This window comes from Onychomys torridus, chromosome 14 (genome assembly GCF_903995425.1).
Source record: "Onychomys torridus chromosome 14, mOncTor1.1, whole genome shotgun sequence".
Lineage (NCBI taxonomy): Eukaryota > Metazoa > Chordata > Mammalia > Rodentia > Cricetidae > Onychomys > Onychomys torridus.
In genome coordinates this window covers 66,019,220-66,034,711 of record NC_050456.1, presented here as the reverse complement: position 1 = coordinate 66,034,711, position 15,492 = coordinate 66,019,220, and the positions used below count along the sequence as shown (strand labels likewise).

The 15,492-nt window shown below is 41.2% G+C and overlaps 1 protein-coding gene across 12 annotated transcripts in view; it reads right to left on the bottom strand.

Moving 5' to 3' along the window:
* Zc3h14 (zinc finger CCCH-type containing 14) overlaps nucleotides 1–15,492 on the bottom strand; it is a 44,384-nt gene that overhangs the window by 3,737 nt on the left and 25,155 nt on the right. For 6 of the 12 annotated variants that reach the window (XM_036205726.1, XM_036205727.1, XM_036205734.1 and 3 more), the window contains 4 exons: nucleotides 10,564–10,638; nucleotides 5,601–5,760; nucleotides 4,596–4,828; nucleotides 1,203–1,323 (listed from right to left, as the gene is read on the bottom strand). In XM_036205726.1, the coding sequence (XP_036061619.1) occupies nucleotides 1,203–1,323; nucleotides 4,596–4,828; nucleotides 5,601–5,760; nucleotides 10,564–10,638 (589 nt within the window). The remainder of the gene's footprint in view (nucleotides 1–1,202; nucleotides 1,324–4,595; nucleotides 4,829–5,600; nucleotides 5,761–10,563; nucleotides 10,639–15,492) is intronic. The other 6 variants (XM_036205729.1, XM_036205730.1, XM_036205731.1 and 3 more) reach the window with 3 other exon arrangements.

Genomic DNA, 15,492 nt, shown 5'->3' with positions numbered 1-15,492 from the left:
TGGAGAGCAAAGCCTAGTATATACATGAAGCTCTGGCTTCAATCCTCTGTGGTGAGGAGGCAATTAGTACTTTTTCAGATGAAACTAATACCAAACTAGAGTACAACTGTAATTCAAATCTGGAGGAACTCTACCCTGTTGAAACAAACCTGAGACATCATAGACTAGAGGTTTTGAGTCTTTCTACTTTAACAGAAAACCCAAATCTTACTTTTTAATTCTGAATTTCACTTTTTAAATAATATATTTATTTTTATTGTATGTGCACTGGTGTTTTGCCTGCATGTATGTCTGTGTAAGGGTGTCAGATCCCTTGGAACTAGAGTTATAGACAGCTGTGGGAGCTGCCAAGTAGGTGCTGGGAACTAAACCAGGTCCTCTGGAAGAGCAGCCAGTGCTCTTAACCGCTGAGCCACCTCTCCAGCACCAAATCTTAAATTCAAAACCAGTAAGCATATACTATAAAAGATTCATCCTGGGTTGGGGATTTAGCTCAGTGGTAGAGTGCTTGCCTAGCAAGTGCAAGGCCCTGGGTTCAATTCTTAGCTCCAATAAAAAAAAAAAAAAAAAAAAAGATTCATCCTATAGTCCTATAGTCCTTATGTAATTATGCTACATGTACTTATAGTCAAAACATGGACAAAGTCTAGTCATGGGACCAACAAAAAATACCACCTACAAACAATCTCACGCTGGGCAGCACACCTTTAATTCCAGCACTCAGGAGGCAGAGCCAGGTGGATCTCTGTGAGTTTGAGGCCAGCCTGGTCTACAAAGTGAGATCCAGGACAGGCACCAAAACTATACAGAGAAACCCTTGAAAAAGCAAAAACAAAAAAAAAACAACAATAATCTCACAAAATTCCCTGCATTATGTCAGTTGGTAAAGAAAACTAACCCACATCTAGAATATTTCTTCATTATTTATATAACTCAATTTACTCCCAACCTAAATAAAACAGATGATGTCTGTGAACAAATATATACTAACTGTATAGTTACACGTGATGTACAGGAACCCATTTCAGGATCATACATACCAAACAAACCATTTTCAAAACATGCACACGTACAGAGCTCTAGGGTGGGTTACAGTAAGTATCAAGTATTGTGTTTACTTATGAAACTTCTCTACAAAGGAAAAGAAAAAGTTATAGGATGTAGATTAATATGTAAGATATCCACTTGGTATTATTACTCACTTGCAAGGTGAAATGGGATGATGGTACACACACTCGTCCCCATTTTTACAAGCAGGCCAGTACTTGCAGCGCTCCAAAAGCTTCTCTGGTTTTTGTGCCACGCTCAGGTCAGTCATCTCAGCTTCAAAGAGGAATTAAGAACATTTTGTTAATTATGATTTCAGTACAGGGTTTATTCAATAACTGTGCCCCAAACCCAAGTCTCAAAATTGTGTGTTATCCTTTGCAGCCCTACAAAATAACCCCAATTGAGATGGACAATCCTGGTAACGGAACCTAAGGTTAGCAGGAAGGAGACCAGACTTGTCACACTAAAACCTCAAGAACACTGGGATTCTGTAGATAGAGCTCAAGTGTTCACCAAAGTCTAAATTTCAGTCTCACTCAGAAAAATATAAAAGTGAAGGATGTCAAAAAACAAAAACAAAAAACCCAACAACAAAAAAACCAAAAAATAAAAACAAAACAAAACAAAAAACAGAACAAAACCCACTGAAGCTGAAAATACAAGCTGATTAGGAATATGAGTACTTTTCATACGCCATCAAAATGACAAGTGTCTAGTATCCCCAATGGCTGAGGAACTGAGTAAAGGCACTGGACTCCCTGCTATCTAAACAGAAACAGCTTTACCTACAATGGTCCAGCACTGCTATGGGCGGGGGGGGGGGGGGGTCATCTGCAGAGCAAGTCTGAAGTCTGCTTGGGTGTAAGATACTAAGTTGGACAGACTGGGGCACCATGACCTGGAAAATAAGCCTCACCCATGGAGTTCCCTGTCTCTGCATTCAGTCATGTCCAATTACAACATCAACTACTATGGCTCATGAGAATGGACCCTCTAACTTTTCATAAGACCTCTGCATGAAACTTTAGCACCAAATAAAATTATACATGAAAGCCATAATCTGCTGCCTTTTGATCTGAGACATCAGTCAAAAAATATCACCATTGGATCTTACGTGTTATCTGTTCACATTGTTTATGATACCAACTCTCACCTCAGCTATAATGCAGCAGTGGTGCCAAGCTCTGGTAGGGCATATCTGGCTCTGCATGGTAACAGTTCATTTAGACACCTTAGCAAAACTCTATCATCTCTGAAAGTCATTTTTCTCAGGATCAGATGATTATACAAAGGAGGCAACACTCCTGCTCTAGTGACCCAGCCTCTGTTCTCCCTCTATGAGAACACAGCAGTGTCGTGTGCAGACAGGAGCCTTGCCAACTATTATGTTATTTCTGATACAGATTCCTATGCTACTTTGAAAGAAGCAGGACTGGGAGCTCAGCCCTGCAGTGAATGCTTATTCAGCATCCACAAGGCCCTGGGCTTGATCTCCTATACAGCAAAATCAGAAAAATAGAAAGTCATTTATTTTAGACTTTAGTATATAAATGTTCTTTGAAAATTTCTAAAGAAAACCTACCAGCTTTGGAAGGGGAAGCTCAGTCATTTTTTGATGATCTTTGTCCTATCCCTAGAGGAAAGTGCCATGCACTGCTCTATATACAAGACTGTGGCATACACAGGAAGACCTTGATTGAACAAGAGAAAGACTAGATCTGAAAGAGCAGTGCAGCCAGAAAAGTGAAGTAGCAGCTCAAAAATAATAGTTTTTGAAATTATGTTACAAGGAGCTTCCTCTTAGAGAAGAAAGTGTAAAGCAATATACAGACATCATGGCTCTGGTTTTCCTATACTGACATTTTACTTCCTATGTGACTGATTTTCAGAGGCAAATTTCCCTTTGTATAGAAAGCTGTAAAGTGCTGTCAGGTGAGGGGTGTCCTGAAATAGATGGTGCGGTTGGTTAGCACCTTCAAACACCACCAAAATACCAACCCAAAGACAAAAATCTCAACTCCTTGTTTGCATTAGGTGAAGACCAGAGCTTCTAGGACCTGTAGGAATCTCTTCTACAACAGCTTGTTCTCAGGGCTACAGTGTTTCACCCCCATGCAGTAACTGTCCTCAACAGCAAAGGAGGTGCTCTCCTCATCCTAGCTGTCTCCATGATGGTCATGGCACTCCCACAAGATAGGCATACCTATGACTAGCATGTTACTGACATGACTACTGACATCTTGAATACCAGCATGGAAACTCACCTTTAAAGGAAACTGGGTCCTAAAAGAGCCGAGGGTTAAGGTATCCAACTGACAACTAGGCAGTTTCACACTAAACTTTCCAATTTGAAACACAGCATGCAGGGTCAAAACTGCACACTGTCCACTGCAGCTTTTACTGTGAAGATCTTGCTTTACTTAGGGTCACACTTGCAACCCTGTCAACAAACTAAGACTGACTGACTGACTAACTATACACACACACACACACACACACACACACACACACACACACACACACACACACCCATGACACTGACTCACAGCAGGAAAAGCCAAAAGTGTTTCTCACTTATGGACTCATGATCTGTTCTAGTTTACTATATTTTTAGTGGGTGAAGAGAAAGTATGAATGTATTTTTATGTCTCTGCCAAAAATTTTTTTTAAATTTAGTAGTTGAAATTTACTGTTTTTTTCTCCTTGAACATGTTTAAGATTTAGTAATTAACTGCTTAAGAAGTGTATCTAAATAAGGAAGGACAAGTATTGGTGGGGGAGGGAGAGATGTCGCAGTGGCTAAGAGCACTGGCTGCTCTTGCAGGACTCAGGTTCAGTTCCCAGCACCCATGTGGCAACTCACAGCTGTGTGTAACTATTTCCAGTGGATCTGACACAGTACCAGGCCTTCATGTGCTGCTGCACTTTCATACATGCGGGCAAAATACTCACGTAAAATAAATCTAAAAGGAAAACAGGATTGATGGTCCCACACCTCCCACTGGTGTCTGGGAGGTTAAGAAGTGGTGGAAACACCAACAGCTGCCTACAAGCATGGCACCATCTCAACTGAGCTCACTGAGTATTAATAATGATGTCTTCCTGATATTCTGAACAAGCATCCTATTAGATCAGGTAAGAAATTCCTTCCAGAGAAATAAAACTATGGTGCCAAAAACACCAAAATGGAAACCCATCTTTCTCTCAAGTTTATGGTTGCTGGCACATAGGGAAAGTAAGTTTCTGAAGAAAACGCAACCCATGCATCAAGAACGATGGTCCATCCTTCAGCAATCACAATAAAGAGATATTTTAGATCATGATGACTGGATTCCACTTTAACACGAGCATCACAGAACACCTGTGAAACAAGCCCAGGGAAAGTGTGAGACTGAACTGGCAGCTGTGTGTAATAGAAGAAAACAGGCTACTGAACACAAATGAAGTGAGGCCTCAAACCAATATTCACTCAAGACAGAAACAGGCCAAGACTCCCTTCTCCATGACAGTGGGCTGAGAAGGCAAAGTCTGAGCTCTCAACACACCGTTGGAAAAGCTACCATCTGGGTCCTCAAGCTGCCTGCTCATCAAATGCAACTGCTGTGGGTGGAGGAGGCCTCTGAGTCCCTTGTGTGAGGCTGCAGTTTGGTTTACGGATTTCATTCCATCAAAGCACATCTCCTCCTCTTGATCTGACATGTATCCTGGGGGGCTGGGGACACCATCCAGCGTCACTATAAACTTGGGACTTGCAGGTTTATCTGGTTGTACAAGATCTCTGCCAGACAGACAAAAAATACCATAGAATTAGGGAAACAAAACACAAAATGCTGAGCCTCCTAAAGTCCTCTTCATCAGAATCATTACTCCATTGCTTTGCATCTGGTTCATTAAGATAGCCTTAGCCTGACTTCTTGCTATAGCATAATAAGTAGAATCCTGCTAACACACAAGGGCAGCTTGCAGCAGCATCAACAGTGACCTTTAGCCTGTACTTACTAATAATGATAATATCCTTTCAACTTTGACTCCATTGTCCATTTGATCCTTGTAGGGTCAATATGGAAATAAACCAGAAACCAAACCAAACCAAGCCAAAGAACAATTAGCATGGATGCTCCAAGCATCTTAGCCATCAGCTTTACTTTTATACTGATTTTGTCATCTGTACACGTTTCTTTACTGAACATTCTTTCTTAGGAAGGAACCACACAAGCCTTAGCTATTTTAATAACCTGCAGAAGGACTTCCTCATTTCAGTTACCCAGTTTTGAAAGTTTGATTCCCTGGGTTTACATTTAAAAACAAAACAGAACACTAAAACCTTTATCAATGGAGTTAAATTATACTCTGAGCTTTTATTTCTAAGTAATGGATTTCTGAACAAGAAAGATGAACAAATTTGTGAAAACTGAATTCATGGCCTAGCCAGTGAATCAATAAAAGCACCATCTAGTGGGAGCTACAGGAACAGGGAAGCTGGGAACTAACAGTTGACCTGCACTATCTAATCACATAAAGTAGCTACACAAGAAAAAGAAACCATCTACCGTGTCTGCATAAGGTGTCCTGAAAGTACCCGAAGGGTATCTGCAGTCTTCATCCCCGACTCCTGGTGTGGTGTCACTACTATTTCCTCAGACAGCTTTGGCTTCTTCAGAATAAATGATCTTGTGTCTGCATGGACCATGGATTCCATGTCATAGTAATCTGAGCCAAAAAAATTGGCCATAAATATTTACTTCTGAATATACCTTTTATTCTCAAAATCATACATGTGAGAAGAATGTCAATCTTTTATATTATTACAATTACTCTGAAAGAAAATCACAACTAATTTCTACTCAGGAACAAGAATGTAAATCTTACTGCAAACATCTTTTCTGAGAACTCAGACAGCCCTTCCCTCACATGGCATATTACAAATGATGCCCTCTGCCTACAGCAGAGAAAGGCCTTCCTATAGCGTATCTCTTGGGATAGGAAGAGTACACAGTAAAAGGACAAGCTAGTTTTTTCCAAAACTAGAAGGAATTTAAGAATCTTCAGGCTTCCTAACGTTACGATTCAAAACCTGTTGAGCCCCTTTTCCAAGGAGGGTTCTATTCCGTCCTCAGTAATATTTACAGAGAACACTGCCTGGTAAGAATTCAGGCAGCCTAACTTAACCCAGCTGTACACAGAAAACTATTTTGAAAGGGAATTTTAAGATGAATGTGTGTCACACTAACCAGTGCAAGCCACAAGCTGAAGTCATCTGCAGCATGTCAGACTGAGTACTTCACAGAATATGACAACTGAGTTCTAAGTGGACATGCTAACCTATCAGTATGCCATCATATGACCAAAGCTAATTGCTTCTTCTACAGCCAACAAATAAAAAGAGACCAAAATTCAGGCTATTAACTCACTGAATGGTTATTTACTACTGAGCAACTAAAGACTGTGCAAAGTACGTAGATAAAGAGGAAAAGAAAATCAGACACACACAATCCTAGAACAGCAAAGCCCAGAAAGGGAACGAGGAGGTGTTGGTGGAAACACAAGGGAAGCACCGAAAGAAAAGCTTGCTGAAGATGAAGATGTAAAGTTAATATTAAAAGAGTGAGTAGAGCAGAGCGGGGAGAGTCAGAGAGCCAATAGGGTGAAGAAAAACACATGGAGCAAGGAGGGGGCTTTCCTGAACCCTTGAGAAAAGGTGAGGAATGCAGAGGGGCTAAAAAGTTGTTTGTGACAACAGTACGAGAGGGGGAATGGTAACAGAGAAGGCAATGATGGACCACATGCCTCACCACTGTACATTTCTGTCTGGAAACAGTGAAGAGGTTCTTGAGCAGGGAGCTAACATGATCAACAGGTTTCTAGAAAAATAGAGTTAAAATATTCTCTTCCCATGCTGGAAGTGATTATACAGACCTTTAGTCCTAGCACTTGGGAGGCAGGAGGATACCTGTGAGTCCAAGGCTAGCCTAATTTACACAGTAAGTTCAGGCCAGCTGGACCTAAAAAAACAAACCCGGTCTCAAATAAGCAAACAAATCAAGATAAAATTCTCCCCTTCATCCCTCCAAACATGACAAAGAGCATGCTCCACACTATCACCCTGCAGCACCCCAGGGGCTACCACTGTAACCACAAGTGGGGAAGGCAAAGTGGACAGAAGGAAGACATGAGGCCAACGTAGAAGTACAGGGAGAGGAGAAGCCAATGGAAAGCTGTCAAGTTTAGATTTATCGAGTTTGAGATCCTCTGGGGTTCCTACCTAGTTAGAAGTAAGGTAAAAATTCACACTCTGACCTCTGGAGAGAAGAGCAGCAGTGTCGTGATCAGTGTTTAACTCTGATCAACTGGACAAGCTGACTTGGCAGTTTTCTTCCCATGTTACCGAGGCAGTCCAAAGCTCTTCAAAGACTGACTGAGTGTCTGCCTACCAGAACTTAGTCTAAGGAATCTGCATTTCCTTCCTACCACTCTGTACTTTGTGCGGGATAGCTGTCCTTTCCAGTTAATACCTCAGCAGAGCACAGAACACACAAAAATGCTGAGAAGAAAACACAAGTAGTTAGTTAGCCCTGTACTGAGCAAGGGGAACGGGAGGCAAGAGAACAGAAGGATAAGAAGCTGAAGGAACACTGGTGCACAAGGGTCACAGGCTACCGAGTTCAGGGAAATGTGCACTGAATCCAGTTTCAGGCCAGGGAGATTATTCAGTGGCTACTGTGCTTGCTGAGCCAGAAATGAGGACTGTAGTTTGATCCCCCAGAACTCATGTAATTATCAGGTGGGACTGACTGGTGATCCACCTCTTCATTTCAGCTTCAGAATAAGATGGAAGATGGATGGAGGATTCCTAACATCAATCTTAAGCCTCCACATGCACATGGACATACACTCATATGAACATGCATACATATATGCACGCCACACATACACAAGTGGAAAAGAAACTAGATGTCTCTACTCTATACATCCATGCACTGCCCACCTCAGCTCAGTGCAGGCACTAGGTGAAATGAACCCCTGCAGAGAGGAGGGTAACAGTCTGTCTGGGTAGAGACCTGGGCTGAGCTCAAGCATTTACTTTCTAGCCCTTTCTGAAGCCTCACAAAAATGGTGATCAAGAGTTTTGCTTTTTAAACAAAATGTATATACCCATAAAGAAAACAGTTGCAAATAATCAAGCCTATTTTCAAAGTAAAAAAGCAGGAGTGGAAACTGATTCTAAGACAGTAATAAAGCTATCTAATGTAGAGCACCAGGTTCTTGCAGGAGTGGAAACTGATTCTAAAACAGTAATAAAGCTATCTAATGTAGAACATCAGGTTCTCCAAAGACTGAGGATTAGCAACAAAGAGGACCTTGGGAAGGGCAGAAGAGAGGCAGGCTAGAGGCTCACTTCAGAAGGAAGCAATGAGCCTTTCCTAGAGCCTCAGTCCACGCACCTAGTTTCTGTTTGGAATCTCCCACAGCCAGCCTACCACTGCAGTGAAGACTTTAGAGTGCCCTCCTGCCCATCTGCTGCAGGGGCAAGGATGAGCTATCGCTATCTGACAGAAAGGTACACAACAAAAGACCAAGATGAACACTGTGAAAGACTGTTTAGAAGGTAGCTTTCCTGAAAACCCTAACCCATTTTTATACATCTCCTTGGGGCTGGAGATTTAGCTCAGTGGTAGAGCACCTGCTAAGGCCCTGGGTTCAGTCCTCAGCTGACAAAAAAAAAACCAAACAAACAAACAAAAAAACTCCCTTGAAAAAGGTGGGACTTTAGACTCCCAATAAATCCCAGAAATGCCAGCCATGCTCCAGGAAGTCCATAGAGAAACAGGGAGAGGAATTAAGTAAACACTATATAATAATTAATATTAAGGTTTTTCCATGGTCCCCCTCTACTGACTGAGCTATCTGAACTCTTGACAATCAGGTTATTATTTAGAAGACCTTTATTGGTAAAACTGACTAGATGAAGAAGGCATAAGTGATTAATAATCAAGGTACCCCTAGATTAGATCGATATGACAAGTCATTCTCCACACAGGTTCCGCATTCAAAAACAAAGTCCAAACACACATGCCCCAACTCAAGAATCCAGAATACCCATCAACTTTTTACTGATTCTCTTTTTAATTAGATAATCAAAGAACTGCATGTGGAAAACCTCTATCATGAAAGTCAAAAGCAACAACTTAGATAAACAAAACCAAGGAGGGAAAAGAAAACTGTCAAAACCAATTTGTAACAGCCTCAAGGAAATAAAGTATGACACACAGGAAACAAAACAAACTGTTAAAAAGAAACTCAACAGAACATGAAGAATTTGACAGAATCAAGACTGTTCGCACTCACAAGCCTCATGAACTACCTAATACTTCAAGCTGAGCTGTGCAATGAAGGGAAAAACAAGGGGGAAAGGAGGGGGGGTGCACAGGAGCTGATGAAGTGGGTCCAATAATGCACAGACTTTGGCCACTACACTTAAAACAAGACTCCTATGTGGAAACTGTATGCAAAATTGCAAGGTCAGGCATCTCAGCACTCCACAGGCAGAAAGCAGAAGCAAGGTTAAGGCGGGGAGGAGAGCGCCATCCTGTTCAGATGGGCAGAACCTCAAGTCTAGATAGAGGCCAACCTTTGAGAGCAAAAGCACCTGTTGAGACGCAGAGAGCTAGGGAATCAATGACCGTGGAGTTCTGAGAGGGGAAGATGATTTAGGAGGCAGCAAGCAGAGAAAGGGATCAAGGAGCAGGACTTCCAACAAAGGGCGGCTTCACGGGAAACACAAGAAAAGAAGGGTTAGGCATGGTGGTGCAAGTAACCCCAGCACTTGGACATGAGAGCAGGACGTGAGCTGGAGTCAGCTTGGGCCACATACTCAAACTCTGTCAAAAAGAGCAAGGTCCAGGTATCCAACTATTCCCTGCATTGATTAAGCACTGAATGTGGACCTGGCAGGGATTAGGAAGCCAAAAACACAGATAAAAATAAGGACCGCACTCCATCCGAAGCAGCCTGCAGGGTGTGCATCGGGGTGAGTCGACTTGCTTGTCAGAAGGTTTAGACAAGTGGTTAGTGGTCCCTGAGAAGGAGACTGTATAGTGACGTCAGCACACTGGGTAATAAGTTGAACTGTCGCTGAGGGGGTGCTGAATCAGCTCTGGAAAAACAGCAAAGGTGGGAGAAGGTGAGCTAGGGACACAAGCTGCCCAGACAGCGAGAATGAGCAGCACAGGGGGGAAGGTGGATTGGGGACTCTAGCTGCTGTCACAGCAGGAAAGTGAGCAGCTAAGGGTTGAGAAGGCAAGGCACGGGGAGAGAAAGCTTATGAATGAGGCAAAAACACCACATATGAAGGAAATGCAGATCTTACATCCTAGCCCTAAAAACTTTCATCAATCTAATTGTGTTGTCTTAGGGCAGGATCTAAGAGATACATGCTACACTGAGTGAGGTGTAAGGAATGGGAATGGTAACAGAGAACTGGCACATTACAGTGAAAATGTAAACTTTACCCACCTGGACTCATGTCCATTGTCTCTACCATTACTGGGTCAACTTGCAGTCGGGATAATAACTGCCTCTGCTGAGTGCCTAGAATATAAGTTTTAAAACTTCACTAAGCTTAACACAAATATCAACACTTATTTCTCAGAAATTAATCTTTGAATTCATTTGGAAGTCTTAAAATAAAGCTCCTACAACACAACACAATTTGCTAATAAGTAACAGTCCTCAAGGATATCTCTGTTAAACAAAAAGCAGTTCTTGGGTTAAACCAAAAATGGTAATGAAGTCCCTCTTGGTTCCACATGTGGGGCAGCTAGTCTTCCTGGATTGAAGAAAATATGGCAAAAAACGAAAGGGTGGAATAAACAGGAGTTAATCATCTGTGGCCACGGGGTGACAATCAACTCCACAACAGGCATGGGGAGTCTGTTTCTGGAACTCTTCTCATTATTACTTACCCCTCACTGCTTCCCCTTCCCCATGACCTCGTCATCTTTGAAAATAGCAGAACATGTGGGAACTTAAACCAAAATCAAGATATGTCCACAAGTACCCTGTGATAAAACTCTTAAAAGACAAACTGGCATGGGGAGATGCAAAATGAATTCTGCAATCCAGATCCTCCGCTGGCTGCATATCAGATTGTTTATGAGCTTCAAAAGAATGCTCAGCTGCTCAACAGTGGCTCCACAAGCATCTCTTTGTAATGTGGTAGTGACCTGTTTCTGAAAGCAGACTCTGCCCAATGATGCTATCAACTAAGGAGACTGTGCCTGTCACCAAGTGATGTTGTCTGAATGTAATTCAGTTGTTCTCAACCTTCCTAAGACCTTTAATACCATCCCTCACATTGTGGTGACCCCCAACCATAAAATTATTTTTGCTGCTACTTCATAACTAAAATCTTGCCACTGTTATGAATCATAATGTAAATATCCGTGTTTTCTGATGGTCTCTAGTGATCCCTGTGAAAGGGCCATTTGACCCAAGGGTGTGACCCACAGGTTGAGAACCACTGAAGTAATTTTTATGTTTATACATCTATTTTTCTTTAAGTTGATCAGTACTTCTTCCTAAAGTAACTCTTAACATTCATTTCTAATATTAAGTTTTTAATACTAATTCATATTAATATTCTTGAGGTCTTGTTTGGAGGGTTCTAGCAGGTGGTCTCTAGCAGGGAAGGTCATTCTCTTCCACTGAGTATGCAGCTTTGGGAGGAATGCAAAATGCAGCAGCACTAAGGAAGGTATCCCTGCCTAGCCAGCCAGATGGGCTGAGTCAACCCTAGTTACCAATGGTGACAGAGCCACAGTCATACAGCCCTCACATTCATTCATACTAAAATTCCTTTTTAACATTTATTTTTATTTTGTAGGTATAAGTGTTTGCATCAATGTATGTATGTTCACTGCATGTGTGCCTGGTACCCATAGAGGCCAGAAAGATTGATTGATTGATGATTGATTATGTATGCAGTGTTCTGTCTGCATGTGTGCCTGCAGGCCAGAAGAGGGCACCAGATCTCATTACAGATAGCTGTGAGCCATAGAGGCCAGAAAGATTGATTGATTGATTATGTATGCAGTGTTCTGTCTGCATGTGTGCCTGCAGGCCAGAAGAGGGTACCAGATCTCATTACAGACGGCTGTGAGCCACCATGTGGTTGCTGGGAATTGAACTCAGAACCTTTAGAAGAGCAGCCAGTGTTCTTAACAGCAGAGCCATCTCTCCAGCCCCCATACTAATAGTTTTTAATTTCTGAACTGCAAAACAAAGTCCAATGAACTGAATCTGTCTATCCTCCCCAACTAGTTGAATTGTAACAAGGGATGTCATACTTCGCTCTAATTGTAACCCCCACCATGCTTAATCACATGTACTTAATACCCAATTTCTAATTTAGAATAAAAGGATCACACTACAGTATGTGGAGATGAAATTGGTATGTGCTGTGGGATGTTCTGTATGTCAAATGTGTTGCTCTGATTGGGTAAAATAAATAAAGTGCTGATTGGCCAATAGCCAGGCAGGAAGGATAGGGTAGGCGGGACAAGGAAGAAGAGAATTATGGGAGGTGGAAGGAGGAGATACTGCTAGCCGCCGCCATGACAAGGAGGATGTAAGGTAATGGTAAGCCACGAGTCACGTGGCAAAGTATAGATTAATAGAAATGGGTTAATTTAAGAAAGAAGAAGTAGATAACAAGAAGCCTGCCATGGCCATACAGTTTCTAAACAATGTAAGTTTCTGTGTGTTTACTTGGTTGGTCCTAAATGTCTATGGTCCTGGCAGGTGACAGAGATTTGTCCTGACTCTGAGCCAGGTAGGAAAACTCTAACTACAGGTATGGGTTCAAATACTGAAATTATCAGTAAGTCAGCTGCATGCTAGTTTTCAATGCATCCAGGTGTGGCTCCACAAAGACAAGCTTTGCTTATACAATGCAAATAAAACGTCAGCAAGACCTTGTCAAGAACATCAGTGCAATATGCTTTTAAGTTTTAAAAGGTATACTCAAGTTAACATTTTACCAACTGTTCTTTATTAAGTTATTTCTTATGTGTGCAAAACAGAGTAAATTCCTTTGAAAATTACTATGGCAAAAACAATCATGGAGAAGAGACCTTAATTCATAGATCATTTGCTTAAGCTGTATTCCTGTTGGATAACCTACTAACATGTTATAGGTTACAGAACCAGTAATGAAATTAAACAGTTTTGTTTTTTTTTTTTTTTTTTTTTTTAGCAAAATAACAACAAAAATACCTGAAGAGAATCATTTCCTCTCAAGTTTTTTTGTTGTTATTGTTTTTTTTTTTTTTTTTTTTTTTGAGACAGGGTTTCTCTGTCTAGCTTTCAAGTCTTTCCTGGAACTCACTCTGTAGCCCAGGCTGGCCTTAAACTCACAGAGATCCTCCTGGCTCTGCCTCCCGAGTGCTGGGATTAAAGGCACGCGCCACCACCGCCTGGCTCTCCAGTTTTACTTTATCATGAAGCCCATACATCTTTTGAAATTATCAAGCCAGGAATGGTGACACTTGAGAGTCTGAGTTAGGATCTCAAATTTGACACCATCAAGGGCAACTCAGCCAAAACCAAACACTCCCCTTCTTTTCTGGAGACAGGGTCTCACTATGTAAAGCCTGGCTGGCCTGGAACTTGTTCCATGGACCAGGCTAGCCTTGGACTGAAGACATCTACGTGTGTCTACCTCCTAGTGCTGAGATTAAAGGTGTGCCAACACAGCTGGCTACCAGAAACAATTTTAAGGGGATTCCTGGTTGAGTTCTTGCCTAGCCTAGCATGTGCAAGGCACTACATTCAGTAACCCAGCACCTGGAAACAGCAACAAAACGTATTAGAGAACTCTGCTGAAGTTTGATACATCGTAGACTTCCAAGTTAAATTATACAGAGTTCCAACCAATGAAAATTCCAACTTCATTCTCTATGCCGTGCTGCCTCTATACCAGAGCTATTGTGGAAAGATCAAAGGATCAGCAGCTAAAACATAATAAAATTTACCTTTCTCAATATTTGTTAGGAAGCCCATTATTTTTACATCAGTAGCCTTTGACTGTGATTCAAACTCTACTCTCTCTTGAAAATCTTCCAACTGTCTGTTGCATTCAGATGTTGATGCTGAATATTCATTCATTTTAACCGCTAAAGATGAAATTTTGGCTTCATTCTGGGACACTCTAACGTTCAAATCAAAAAGATTTGCTTCCACTGTCAAAATAGCTGCTTTCATCCCTTTAATCTCATTGATGTCGGTTGCTATTTTCCTCAAAAGGTGGGAAATATTGTCCAGCTCATTTAGTGAACAGGAATCACTTGTCAGAGAGCCTATGCCAGCTGGCTCCGGTGAGAGGAAAACTGGTAAAGATGGTGATGAAAATCTTGAAGACATTTTCATAAAATTCCTGGCATTTTCACATCCCATTAAATTTCATCAAAAGTAAAAGCAATCACCAATAATGTTCCCTTTAGAAGTGCTAATAACTACATATCAAAACCTATAAACGAAAAAATAAGCTGATACGATTCTACAGTAAGAATTCATACTGTGAAAAGTTAAGCACACCAGACCACTTTTCTCTTCGACAATTAAGAGCACTGGAACCACTGCTGTGTCCTTTAAGTCAAACCTACTTATCAGCTCCTCTGCAAATAGACTCTATTATTACATACAAATAGTCCTGAATTCTGATTGGCTGAGCAGAGACACATGATGCCCAAAGAACTTTCTATTATTTACTTCATGTGTTAGGAACCCTGAAGAGCTACTTCATAAACTAAGCAAGTATGTTAACCCTGTTGTCCATTAACTGTAATTTTGGAGCTTCAGATGATTTTGAGTTGCTTTACCTTAAATTCTATGTCCTCTCAACAGTAGATGCATTAGCATCCTCTTTGTAGGGAGAGGACGGGAAGGCAACTAGACTCATGATCACAGACAAATCTTCCAATGTACCCAATAACAAACTTCACCTGCATATATAGTATCAGAACATGATGGAGAGAGTGACACAGCGTAGTAGTGGAACACCTGCCTAGTTTAGAAGACCTAGACTCACTCCTCGGAACCACTTAAAAAAGAAAATCAACCAAACAGTGTAAACTTTAAAACAGAAAAATAATCGTTTGCCTTGGATATAATTTGATATAATATTCTCAAGTATTTCCTCTCATTTTGGGGTACTTTTAACTTTTTTTTTTTTTTTTTTTGACAATTTCCATTGAAACAGTTTTTATTGTGTGGTCCAATTTATTTCTTCATTTCTTCTTTTCTGCTTGTGCTTTGGTATTCTAAGGAACCACTCCTTAATCCAAGGTCGTGTATTTATACTCGCTTTTTTGTTTAAGAGTCTTATAATGATCTTCATAATGCAGGTCTTTTGATTCATTCTGAGTTATTTTTTGTATATTTGGA